Consider the following 14,166-nt stretch of genomic DNA (forward strand, 5'->3'; position numbering starts at 1 on the left):
GTCTGTTGCCTTTGCAGTCTACACTTGCATCACACTGGCATTATACTGCTCTCATCTGTTCCTTGAAGTCAGATCTCCACACACTACAACAGCTACGGTTCTTTTATTACCTACAGAACCTTGGCATGATTTTGACATTAACTTCATACCAATGTATGTTCTCATGGCATTCCTAAGTGTGTATTTAATGTTTACGTTTTTTTAGAAATAGATATTTCAAGTGGTTCAGGTTTAATTTCAAGGCTAATACCAGCTGATATTGATATCAGGTCTATAGTATTGCACTGATGTGCAAGGAAAGTGTATGTCTTACACATATAGAAGAAAAGTCTTTCTTTGATCAGTCACGTCTTGAATTCATGCATGCATTTACTCGATGGTCAGATTCGAAGAGAAAGGAGCAACAATGTAAGCTTTCTGTAGGAGGAAAAACTTTAGTAAGCTGAGCTCTTATGGAGCACTGACACAGCAAATGCGCTGAAATATTCATGCTGAGATGTGACAGTAATCCCATCTTTATCACAACATAATACCAGTGATGGTGAAGGCAGAGACACGCCTGCAGATGCACACAGTCTCTTTATCCCGTCAGTGGTGGCAGCACTCCTACTGTACTGAGCTGGCAGATGAATGCATGTGTTTATAGAATTATTTCTGCTGAACTCATGGTCCTACTGCCCTCAAAACATACTGTATGTACACATGCACAGAGGGAGAGAGCCAATACTGCTCTGGGTGTGCGATTTCACGACTAGATAGATATCATGCAACTGAGACATAAAAGAGAGTTGTAGTCTCACAAGTGGGCCATCCAGAAGACGTGTCGACATCTGATCTATGGGCTCATCAATTTAAAGGCACTTTACATCAATCAGGTCCAGGCAAAACTCTTTAAATGAAGCAGTAAGACAAACTCTTCGTGAACGTTCATTGATATTTAGATGTGGTTTTTGTGGAACCAGGTCCTTTTTCTTCATCCTGGTGTTCATGAATCCGCTATTTGGGCTTCGAGAGGTCAACTGTGATCCATGGATTCATCAGAGCCAGAGGACCCTGCAGGAGGTTCATACCTTTCTTGTTCTGTCATTTCATATCAGTAGACTAAAGATAACACCTAAAATTGCTGTACCTTTATGACAAATACACATTGTTTCTGACTACTTAATCCAAATCATCTGACACTCTAAAGTCTGCTGGCCTTTGTGGAAACCTGTTAAATTGAAATGCATATCTAAACATCTATGTCTATTGTTTTTGATTGTTTGTTGCAAGTCCAAATACTAGTTGCATCTTAAGGCATCAAATCTTTGAGAAAGCAGAGAACTTGGAAACAGCAAGAGTTTGTAAATATGATTACCAATGTCATTACCCATTAATTTTCTCTCATCTGACCAAATGTTGCCGCCCTCTCGCAATGTGATCTCACTATTGTGAAATGTCTCCTTGAATGTGTATGATAATGGCTGCGAAGAGTGTCTGTGCACAGTCGGCATATACAGACATGTCGGCGTAATTACTTTCAGGCCTGGCCCCGTGTCACAAACTCTGCTGTGGTTGGGAAGTTTTCACTTACAGTTTAATGTAATTTTCAGGGCAGTAGAGCGAAACCTGACCCTTTAAATCTTTGCTGATGCTGTTGGCTTTGTTAAGAAATTATGTTTTGCTCTTAATAGACACTCAAACAAACCCCCCCCCCCCCCCCCCCCCCCCGGCTGTGTTGTTATTTTTGCCGCTGAAGCATAAGTGGACTCTGATTGATTGATATTGATTAGAGCTGTATTCGTCAGAGAGTAATGGGCCTCTCCCCCAGGACATTATGTCTGCTCATTCCCATCAACCCCCACTTCTGGACCCACTCCACGCGCTCTTTATGTCCTACTTGCATTGGAAGAGACACCCATCCTCCCCCTTCATTCTCAGACCCTTCAACCTCTAATAAGAGCGCGCATTCTCTTTCACTTTGACTCCACTTGTCCACTGTCTTTCCATGTGTCTATCACTGAGTTTACATGACACCTAAAAAAATTATTGCATTACTCCGACTAAAACTGGACTACATGTTAACTTGTTAGCTCAACTGAAGTCGAATTTAGAATAGTCGGACTAACGCACCCAGATAATGCAATTGAAAGTCGATTTGCTGCAGCATGTATACAGACAGTCAGACTGGAGCTGGAGGAGGTGATCTGCGCAAGTGCTTAAATTTTGCAAATGGCATTTAAAACGTAAATGTAGGAGTTCAGACAAAAGAATCTGGCTAACTGCTAACGTGTTGAACATGGCAAAGTCTGCAGCAAAAGCTCATTTTTGCACGGATACAGAGGCTAACTTGCTGGCTCACTGGTCTTTTTTTCTTTCCACCTCTGCTGTGGTCTGTGACGTCATAGGTCAATCGGTAGTGGCCCATTACCCACAAGCCGAAAGAGTGTATATCACCACCTGTCGTAGTGCAGGCGGCATGATTTCAACAAATAAATCGGTTTCACTCCTGTGTATGCATAGTGGGACAAAAACGGTCCAATTACGTGGTTTTATCGAGCTATAAGCATAGCTCGACTTAACTGTGCACGAAAACGTACTGTATGATGAGACCGACAGGCACGAGGTAAGAGGTGAAGCTGAAGTTTATGGAAAGAAACTCTACAAGTTAGCGTTTGACTGGATCTGCCTGTAGAGCTTCAGCTGTGTTAGGTTTTTTTTTAATACGCATGCATTTGAACTCATTAAAAGATTGGTTTTTGGAACGGCAAAGGGGGTATTTTACGCCATTTGTGTTTAAGCTAAGTATTTATAGTACATCAGTAGACCACCTGTGGCTTTTTTTTTTTTTTTTGTTCAGACACCTCTTGCACACGTGTGATGACTGTGGAACCAATCACAGCTGCTCTGCTGCAAATATACATATAGTTAAAAACATATGGCACACATGTGGCACATATTCACAGGTTAAAAAATTATGTATGTTCAGTGTCCCTGTTAGAAACCATATCATGAAACAAAAAACTCCAGTTTAACAAAACGTTGTGAAATTTGGAGCCTTCCCTTCTTGCATTGAAATCAAAACACACGAGAACTGCTTTAGGCTGAAGGCAGAACAAGGTAACATCAGTTTAATGATGGTTCACTGCGATCTGTGTTTTGGCAGTATGGATTTGGTGGTGTTAAACATTTAGCTGACTTTAAACCAAACATTTGTTTTGGGTCAGCGTTGTCTGCTTTTATTGACTGTTTCGATGCTTTTACTGTAAACATTCTAAGCACTGAAATCTGCAAGATGTTATACTTGTCTGCCAGAGTCTGAGCTCACTGCATTTGGTTGGGATTTGAATTTTGTCTCTGTCTGGTGGAAGGAGTATGTCGAGTCAATTTAATTAAGTAACAAACATATTTTACTTTATATTATATGTATAATATATAAATATAAAGATTAAAGATTACATTTTAGCTTGAAAAATAACATTTCACTTGGGAGTTTGGTTCTTCAAAAAATGCAAGACTTGATAAAAAATGAACTGGCCTGGATATTTTTCTGCAGTATAAGGGTGAGCTCTTTGCCCTCCTGTTTTGTACAGTCTCACCTGAGTTTTGTTGCCTTGAGAAGGCAGGTCACCTGGTATGTCCTGTGTTTCCATAAAAAGATGCTGACGCAACCCCCTGGTGTGACCTATGCTAATCTTCTCAGATTTAGATAACAGAAATACCAGTTAACTTTTACTTAGTTTATCTTAGATCCAGTTGTTGTGTAGTTTACCTTTATTTTGTTGGCTTCAGGAAGCACTTTGACCTGCCAGGGCTCTTTTTGCCTTTAGTCATCGATAGTCACAGACGCTGACATACTTAGATTATTTTTTGTCTCAGTGTATTTTTTTTTTTTTTTTTTTTTTTTTTTTTTTGCATTATACGAAGCAACTAGTTTTCTGAGATCCTTATTTGTTTGAGCAGGTCAGAAAGGCCATCATCCAACCAGACATCTGAAGTTCATGACTCCACTAATTACACATCTGTACCTCTTGTATGTTCATGAGCAGTGAGTAACTCTGAGCATCTGATAATTTATGAACTGTGTTGTTTCAGAATATTTGACACAACCAGAGAACTTTACGTGTCTTGTTAGAGCTCTGTAGTATCTGGATGCCCATTCTATTTCTTCTTCCATGGTGATGTGAGCTGCAATTTGTGATCTTTGAAATGGCTGTAGATGTAGATGTCCAACTCCTTGTGTATCTGTGTGTGTGTGTGTGTGCTAAATGGGTTTGGAACTGTCTTGGTGTCACGGGACAGCAGCCTGACAGACAAACAGGCAGATGGAAATGACACTAGCGACATCAGCAGGATTCAGCAAAACAATGGTGACGGAAATCAATGGAGGCAATGACAGTGGGGTCGGGGGAGACTTGAGTGGAAAGGAAAGCTGGGAGACAGGGAGAGAGCTGCTGCTTCATAAGGCTCCAGCCTGGGAGAATGGGATGTCACCTCTAGATAAGCTTAAACACAATCACATGCCCAATATAGACCAGAGTAAGGAGCTGTGTTTCCTTCCAGGCCAATGGCCTGATATGTCAGTGTTGTTTTCAAAGTTTCCTGTAGAGTTTTTTTGGTGGGAGGGTAGATGAAACTCAAATTTACTTGATTATTTTTTGCAAAGAGCATTCTAGACCTCTGATGTTTAATATTACAATAGTTTTAATAGTATCTTAAATAAACATATTTGAATGATTTATGTTTTTAGGAGTTATTGTGATTATTGTTATAACACAATGCCCTTTTAGATTTTAGTTAATGAGTGTGGAAGTTTTGAATTGCATTTCATTTGGTATTAAACACATCTTAAAGATTAGATGTTGACTTGGTGAAAGCCATGAGTTAGTGTTGAGTTAATGAGGACAACTTCCTGCTGGAGGGAAATAAAACCCTGTTCTCACGGACCCTTCTTAGAGTGAACCCCAGCCACAAGCAGAGACCTACATCTGTATGTCACGTTTGCCAGCACAGCATCAAATTTATTTATCCAATCTGTTTTTGTAGAGGGAAAGCAACTTACCTCTACAATCACATCAAGAAAACACAGTCTCCTGCAGTCATCCAAGTATTTCTGACTGCCCCACTGCAAAGCACAAAATAAAAATAAAAATGAACTTGTACTCATTGTCCTGTTTTCAGTTCCTTTACAAACACTGACATTTTCGCTATTGCATAAAATCTACTTTAAATATTGAAATAGACATTGAAATATAGAGATTGTTGTTTGTTCAGTCAGCTCCATCGGTCAAATTAATTTTGCATTGTTTTTCAATTTTATTCAGCTTAAACTTAAAACTTGAAGTTTTCTCTTTCATGTGTTGAGGTGGGATTTAACTCCAAATGAACTGTTTATTTTCTTTTGTGATTAAGTAAGAACAAGGCTCTGCATTGCTGATAATACATAACCTTTAAAACTGTCTTACATGGCCTGAGGCTATTTTCTAGCTGATTTTATTTTGGCCTGGCATCAACAGTTGCACAATTGTGAATGTCTCTGACTGACTAGCTGGGCTGTATGTGGATACCATCTGTGGGCGAGCCCTCTTGTCAGGGGCAGTCACTGAACTGTCCTGGTTTCCCAGCTGGACAGGAGCTGCAGGAAGTGTATGCAGAATGCAAATACGGCAAAATTGCTGTAGGTTGTTTCCAACAGTTATAGCTACCACACGCAATCCAGCCGTACACTGGGATTTGACCTTGTCATCACTTCCATTGGCTCTTCAGTGACTTTTATTTCACCAAGGTTGATGAGACTGAGTTAAATGTAAGCAGTGGTAGCTGATGACACCTCTGGGTCTTTCCTCCGCTTCAGAGGTCATGGTGGCATAAAGGCCTGGTGTGCTGTTCCCCATCTGTCTGCCAGTGCAGTACTGTGTTGTATTACAGTGTTGTGTTCTGCTCTACTCCTGTCTGCCGTCTGCCAGTCATATGTACCACCATCTGCTCTTCAAACAAGCTCATCGTGTAGCTCATACTACGGCATTGTTTGCTTGATAAAAAGTATACGGTAGCAATTGCTCATATTTTATGTATGGGCAGTTTGTTTTTGCTTTGTTAAGATAGTTTGTTTATATTTTTATTATCATCTAGATGGGTTGCATATTTTCATGCACTTAGGTAAGTGTAGGTATATCTTGCTGCTGCTCTGTCCTGTTTTGACATTAACAGAGACACATATGGCTCTATCCCTCCTCATCCCTGATCCTTTTACATTTGTGACAAGCTCTCTGTGGCACTCCTCACTGATCTGAGCACAGGCAGCAGCAGCACCTCCTACACGTTAAGTGCTCATTCCTCTGGAAGCTGCATTCCTGTGCTAACTCTGTCATTACAACATCTAACCAGTGTAATTACCAGCCTCTGTGTGTGTGTGTTTGTGGTGCGTGTACCATGCAGGCCAAGTTGGAGCGGGTGAGGAGGAGAGGAAAAGTGTATGAATGGGTACCTCCCAGAGCTAACTAATTACAATATGTGAGTAATTAAAAGTCATTAAATGCTTGTGTTTCATCCTCTAAAGCTTGTGCATAAGCTGGCATTAGATCTTTCTTTTTGCATGTTCTTCTCTAGTTTATATTAGCATTTTGTTGTTGATTTGATTAAATGTTGTTTACTTTTGGACGCATCAGTGCCAGTTGCTCTCTGCTCTGTCTTAGCAGCGCTGAAAACCTTTCACTTTGTTACACAGCTTTTGGTTCCTTTGTCCTCTGTCTGGCAACATTTAAACAGCTGTGCATTATACCTGGTACATTACTTTCCTCTCATCGATTTTTCAATCATTTTACTCTTGACTTCTTGAATGTCATCATGAGCTTTTGAGACATTTGTGGCTCAACAACTGAAGGATGGATTGCTGTGAAATTTGGTTCAGACATTCATGTTACTCTCAGAATGAATTTTAGTGATCACTTAGTGATTTTTATAATAGCAATGCAAGTTAAAATTTGTCAATGTGGCTACTAGCAATAAAACTATAGTGGATTATTATCTGAATCTGTAGCTCCAGGTAACTACCTCTGTTATGTTTGTTCATGTCTGGTTATTGTTTCCCTGCCTGGTTCACAACTGTTTTGGCTTTCCTTCTCCTTTTAACGCTGTTTTCTGCTCAACAGTAAACAGCCGCCTGATATTACAGTTACAGCCAGTAACTGTAGTAGCTAAAGAGACGAACATCAAAACCACAGCTGAAAGTAGGGGGAGCAATATATATTTAAAAAAATGGCAATAGTTATGACAGCTGAGTCCAAATGAACAAAATCTAAATAAGCAACTTGAACAACTTCACAGCATCAACTTAAAACCTGACAAAATGCCATTGTTATATTCTCATCTTGTTTATCTTGCCTCCTAAGTGGGAAAAGAACCTCTTGAAGTTAATTTTATTTTCTATCCTGCTACCATTAGGTCATACTGTCAATATTTTAGTAAAAGCAAGATACATCAACATCTTACGGAAGTATCAGGAGCTTTTTTTTTCTTAAAATTCATCTGTGCCTAGTACAGCGTTACAGAGTTGAACAGTCTTGTTGTGTGGATGATGCCTGAGACATGATCACCTCTCATGTCAAACTGCAGCTATTCCTGCCCAGGTTACCAGTCCCTATCTGTCACTCTGTGGATTACACTCACAAATTAGGTCTGTTTCACACTGATGAGGCTGTATGCAGATGGGGGTCAATGTTACAGAGCAAACCACTTTCCCCATTGCCTCTCTCATCAGCCACCTACATAGCTAAGACATAATGAAGCCATTCTGCAGCTCCTGCAGCTGGGCCCGGATAATCTGAGTTTGAGTCTGATAGTGGATCACAGGACAGCTCTCCGGATGAGAAAACACTCTGTCAGAGAGCATGATCAGAGCGGGACTCTTTGGCCTGGAAGTTCCTGTGGTTCTTCAGAAACAAAGACTTGATACATTATTGGGGCTGTATGACTAGAGAGGGATTTTGTTTGCTGTGAATGAGTTTTGTTGATGGTGCCTATGTGCCTGTATGAGTGAAGCAGTCTTGGGGCCAAAAATGACTTCACTGAGGGCTTGTAAAAGGCGTTGTGTGTCATAAAACACACAAACCACTGAGCTGCCTTGACGCATTGAAAAGTTAAACTTTGTTCGAATTTGACTTTGACAAATTTGACAACGAGAGTCAGCATTTATAGGATTCACAAAATTTTTGGCAGCTGCAGAGAAGCAAGAAGAGATCTGCTTTCAAAATAAAATGTATCCTAATGTATCCTTTTTGCAGGCTGTTTAACTTACTGGAAAGAGTACAATGTGAAACTCTATCTTCATCCAGTACTTAAACCCCAATGTCTGACACCAGTATCGTGAAAGTGCATATCTCTTACTGTGTTAAATGTGAGTTCAAGTGCAGTTAAACTTGGTGTGGGTTTTTGTCTTTTTTTTTCCCCCTTTCTTCTTTTTTCCGGCTCATTCTCTGAGAAATTGAAATGTTACGACTTCTCTCACGCATTATACAGTGTTCGCTCTGATTCTGAATGGAAGGGAAGCTGATTCAACAATCAATGTTAAATTAAATATTACGGTCGAAACCCCCACCCCTCCAATTTTTCTGTGTCTCTCATCTCGTCTAGTCTCTAGTCTCTGGAGGGGTCCATTCTAGTCTTTGTGGGGGGTGGGGGAATCTGGTGTCTTGTCTAGTCTCTACTCTTTTCAGGGGTCTAGTCTCTGGTCTAGTCTGGTCTGGTCCGGTTGTCCAACATAGTCCGACGTGGAATCAAACCATTCCCTCCTTATTGCAGGGCGACAGCGTTAACCACGGCACCACCGTGCCATTCAATTATTTATTTATGTATTTATTCATGGGTAGGGGGCGTGCATTATTAGTGACCCCCTTTGGAGCATTTTCCCAACAGATATGTTCCTTCTTATTCCATCTCCCCCGCCCCCCAACAAAATGTTTATTCTGTGTTTATAGTGAATAAAATTTTTTTTATTGTTGCAGATTTTATTGGGTCCTATTTACTGAATGCCCAGGAAGACCCAGCTTGACAAGAGCTTCACAGTGTGCCAGGGTTGCAAAATGAGAAACCCATGTTTAACTGCACTATTTTTTATGAAGAGACTATTATTTTTGTAACGTAATGCAACAATTCCATCTCAGCATGGCTAGATGTTTAAAATTTAATCAATGTGAAAAAGACACTTTAATGTCCCCATTTGTCATTCTGTTTTGCAAAGCAGACTGGAGTAGATCATGAAGGTCCTCCACACCTATAGATTGAAGCAGAAATCCTTATGAATGAAATCGTTTTGAATTGAAAATCTAATCGTAGCCCCAAAGATCGAACCGTTAGATAGTAAAAGATTCCCACCCCTAGTAGTTAGATATGGAAAAGAAATATTTGGCAGCTTTGGTCCAAACAAGTACATTTTACAAGGTGTCTAATGTATATTTTATGTGTAGAGGATGTACGTTTGCCCTCTGAGAAAATGTAATGTACATATGTGTATGGCCTTGGCAGTTTGAAGAGAGACTTATAATGATAAAGGAACCTGAATCCATTTTTGGAGGCCTGAATAGAGAAAGCGATTAGACAGAGATGGAAAAGGAAATTCAGGAGAAAGGACATGAAGCATTGGGTACACATGCAGCTTGGATTGGGCACATCTTAGACATCCTGCAGAATGTCCAAACCACCCCAGACACTGTTATTATTACTATTATTATCATGTTTTCCACATTGCATTTTGGTTGTGTAATTGGGGGTACCTTAAAAAAGACTAGAGGGAATTAAAAAGTCCTAAATATTTCTTTTACCTGACATATGCTGTAATGTTGGTTATTCAATGTTTTATATTTGATTTCAGGCCTGTGGGAGACATTATACATGTTTAAACCCAAAGAGGAAGTTGTTGGGTTTTTTTTTTTTTTTTTTTTTTAGACTGCAGGAGATTTTCAACCTCTTTTGTGTTTCTATGTTAGCAATATCTAAATGAATCATTCTTTATTAGTTTCTGTCACTTATCTGCATACGATTAACAGTGAATTAATTGTATCATCAGAAATGATCATATATTGTAGGAAAGTACAAACCACTGTGCCAGCAGATTGTCATTGCTTACTGAAGTCAGAACCGTATCGTATTACTAAATGAAAATTCAGTTTAGTCATTCTACAAAATCACAGCTTGTACAAAAAAAATGCATACTAGACATTAATGTAGTGGGAGTGCTAAAACCAAAATGGTCTGAAAGTGTTGCTGTATCTTTGAAAGCATATAACATGTTAAAGCAATGTAGATATTACACTGAACCTCAGAAGAAACATAAGAGACTCCTGGATAAATAAATCTTTAAAAGGCAGTGGGTTTTAAGACTAGATGTTGACTGGCTGTCACCTTAAAGTATGCCGTTGTGGTACTGCTCTCCCCCTTGCTCTTTCTTGACTCCATCCAATCACTATTTCTGGTTTTATCCTACCTCCACCCCTCCAGCTGTTGGGTAAATTAGTGAGCTTGTCCTTTTTTGTGTTTCATGAAGTTCCTGTTCACCTCCCAGTCGCAAAGAGTTTTAACTACACAAAGTTGCATCTGTTTTTTGTTTTGCATCATTGTCTAGAGAGAAGTTTATACCGTGTCAGTGTCTGTGTGACAGGGCTAGCAGTCACAAGGTGACTCAAATCAACATTTGCTATATCAGCTTCTTCCAAATAAGAGACAAGACATAAGTGGTAAATGTGTATCAGTTCTGAAGTGTTTAAATTACCCTCTGTTTAGCTCTGTATTACTTTAAACCAGATAACATTCACAGTAGTGTTTCTGTGGTTTTAATCTGCAGCAGAACAGCCACAGCCTTCATGTCCTGAGGGTGTATGAGTATCTGTGTGTATACGCACACACACTAGAATGCACACTGTGTGATAATAATATCCCTTGTCAGCCTCCTGAAGATTAGCCTCAATGGGAGAAATCCTGTCATATCCCTTCACCTTAATGTCTCATGTTCTCTCTCTCTCTCTCATTCTGTATGTGTGTCTGTACTCTCACATTTTTTTTAAGTTGAATGACTTGCTCTTTTCTGAATTCAGATCTCTGTTTAAGCCCTGTAATTTAAAAATGTTAAATTATTATTATATAAGTAATTTACTTTGGTTATGTTTGGTACTAATCATCTTAAGCTGATTTATTGGACTGATTGCATTTTCTTTTTTCTTTTCTCAGACTTAAAATAGTCCAAAAAGTACAAGAGGACCCATCCTGACTGGTCCGTCATGGACCACTGAACTCTCACCCTGCCAATAAAAAGCAATGTTTTTGGGAGCTGGAGGCCGTAGCACTGTCAGAAGAGTGTGTACGGGGCCCCTCCTCTCCCTATTTTCTAGTTCCCCTCCTGACATGGGATGTCAGGCCCCTGCCCCCCACTCCTGAGCTCTCTTGGGGAGCCATGAACAGCTACAGAGACAGAGGGGTCACTTGCACCTCCTCGGACCTTCTGGATGGAGGAGGAGGTGGAGGAGGGTTGCCCCAGCACACTCCATTCCATCACACCCCCAACGGCCACCCGGCCCCTCACCCCACAGACCCAGCGATCCAACCACGTATGTCTGTGCCCAAAATGGGTGTTCGAGCACGGATTGCAGAGTGGCCTCCACGTCGGGCGCAGTCCCGGGAGTCACTACTTGAAAACGGGCAAGCTGGCAGCAATCATTATGGAGATGACTGCTCCACTTCACTTTCATCATCAGTTTTGTCCTCTGATGTTGGCTTGGTGCGGGGAGGGGTTGCCAGGTTGCCACGTCGACGATCGAAGGATGTAGAGTTCAGAATTGGAGGATTTGGAGGTGAAAGAAGTTCGCCTTTGAGCCTAAGAGTTTTCCCCCCGCTAAGACAGCGCTCCAACAGCGAGGTGACACTCAGTGAACAGGATGAGAACGAGGTGAGCCCTGAATCCTCCTTTGAAGTCACTTTTCCAAAACATGATGCAGTACAGGCCAAATGTTTGGACACTCTTTCCTATTCATTTGAATGAGAAGGTGTGTCCAAACTTTTGGCATGTACTGTACATGGTTGCAATCATTGCATATTTACTTACACTTATTACTAACAAACTAGGTAAAGTAAACATTATGTCAGCAAGTAACACCATATATCATGAAAAGTTATGTAGTACTTCCTGTGACGTAGGGTGGGGTCAAATATTTATGGGGGAATTGCCAAAACAGACATCCTCTGTTTTAGTGCATCAAGAAAAATGTGATCTATGTACATATATCTATGGTTAATAGATGATTTTGCATAAACATGTACATCTTCAAAAGCCCACAGTCAGACAGTGGATTGGGATTTTTGGCATGCTCAAGTCAAATTTGCAGCTTTTGCATCTCTTCAAATAAGTCAAAAATTAGTTTGAAATCAACCGCTACTAGTGAAAATAGCTAAATTTACAATATTTTCCAACAGTATGTCACAGCTGATTGAAAATTCTATCTGTTTTCTGTTTCAAGGTGGAGGTTCGTGCAGGTGGCGGGATGGGGAACCTATTTAGAGAGTACGGCAGCACATCCTCCATTGACATCCAGGGCATTTCTGAGCAGAGCTTCTTTGACATGCTCAGCCAGTTTCACCAGGAGAGGCCTGACCAGCGCAGCTCAGCACCCATACGCCTTCGTGAGCTGTTGTCTGCTCCAGACTCGCCACCAAGCGCACCTCTCCCCTCTGCTCCCTCACCAGGTCCCACAGGTGGGGATGACAGAGGGACAGGGAAAAAGGATGGAGTCGAGAGAGTGAGGAAGAAAAGTGGGGGGACGGAGTCATCACTGGGCACGTCATCTTTGTTCAGGAAACTTCGGAGCTCCAGTAGAGGAGAGCTGGACGGGGGGAAAGGGGAGACTAATGAGGATGGAGGTCGAGGTTCAACAGATGCCTCTTACAAAGCGTGGGTGTGCCCCAAGAGCTTTGTCCACTTTGATGCTCAGAGCATCCTTTTTGACCTCTACGAGGCTGCAGCTCAGCGTGGCTACGTCACACAGAGGAGGAACACCGCCACAGGGGCATCAGCTGCTTCGGTGTCCCTGACCGTCTCCAGGTCCTCCGCTCTCAGTGTGAACGACCCCGTCTACTCCAGCATTGAGGACCTCAGCCTGAGCCTTGATCCTAGTTCCACAACACCCACCTTGAGTGTGGACCCTCTGGATGGACCTCCTGGAGCCCACAACTCGAGTCCATTGCTCCTCTGCTGCCCCCATTTTCTTAATGAGACCGGGGGCCACAGAGAGCGCAACATTAGCTTCCTCAGTTCATCAGCAGAGCGGGGAGGAGACAGAGTAGGCGAAGGAGGCAGGGGATGGCTGAAGAAGAGTAATGCCAGTGTGTCAGTGCTCGAGATGCCTATTGAACAGCAGGATACAAGACTGGACAGGCTGAAACTGTACAGTATAGAACACGTAGACCTGGGAGCCAGATACTACAGAGACTACTTCCATGGGAAAGGTAATGCTGGGTCACATACACATTTTTTCAAGAAACCATACAACAGCTTTTATAATCAATAAAGCCTGAGCTGTGGAAAATAATTTCTTTCATTATCAGTACTGCTTATCAAGATTGAATAATTGTTTTATCTATCATTAAAATTTTTTAATACATGGTTTAAGTAAAGAATTAAATAACAAATAGTTTGACAACTCTAACTTGGAAAATAGCAAGCTAGGCTTTGCTCCTTACTCTCTGTCTGTTTATAATGTGAATACGTTTTTTTGTGTGTGTGTTTTACCTCCCAAGGTGAATGATTGTTATTGCATGATTTTGACTAAGTGATTGATTAAGTGATAAAATAAATAATAGTCACCAATTCTGCCCTTTCATGCGTAAAATACAAACAATTATTTGCTATAGGAATCCAGTTGATTTAATACAGTTTACAGTTCTTGTCACTGTTTGCGTGCAAGCCAGACAGCATGCATGTAATTCGTCCATACAGAGTCTCTCCAGTGTCATTCCCCACATCTCCTCCTGTGGCTGTTAATATCCAGCACGGCCAAACTGGCAACGCTCCCAGAGTTTTTTATTACACATGTCCCAGCCACTGGACCGTTGGCAAACTCTGAGCTGATGATATACCACCTGCATGATCACAAATACCACTTAACAAAGTCATCCAGTGAGACTTGGTTTCACATCTGGTTTTCA

The 14,166-nt window shown here is 41.1% G+C and overlaps 1 protein-coding gene across 1 annotated transcript in view; it reads left to right on the plus strand.

The window, feature by feature from the left end:
• sipa1l3 (signal-induced proliferation-associated 1 like 3) overlaps window positions 1-14,166 on the plus strand; it is a 65,228-nt gene that overhangs the window by 27,290 nt on the left and 23,772 nt on the right. Inside the window, exons 2-3 of the mRNA XM_029516697.1 lie at window positions 11,200-11,914; window positions 12,483-13,467. Of these exons, the coding sequence (XP_029372557.1) occupies window positions 11,423-11,914; window positions 12,483-13,467 (1,477 nt within the window). The 5' untranslated portion in view covers window positions 11,200-11,422. The remainder of the gene's footprint in view (window positions 1-11,199; window positions 11,915-12,482; window positions 13,468-14,166) is intronic.

Source organism: Echeneis naucrates, chromosome 13, assembly GCF_900963305.1.
Source record: "Echeneis naucrates chromosome 13, fEcheNa1.1, whole genome shotgun sequence".
NCBI lineage: Eukaryota > Metazoa > Chordata > Actinopteri > Carangiformes > Echeneidae > Echeneis > Echeneis naucrates.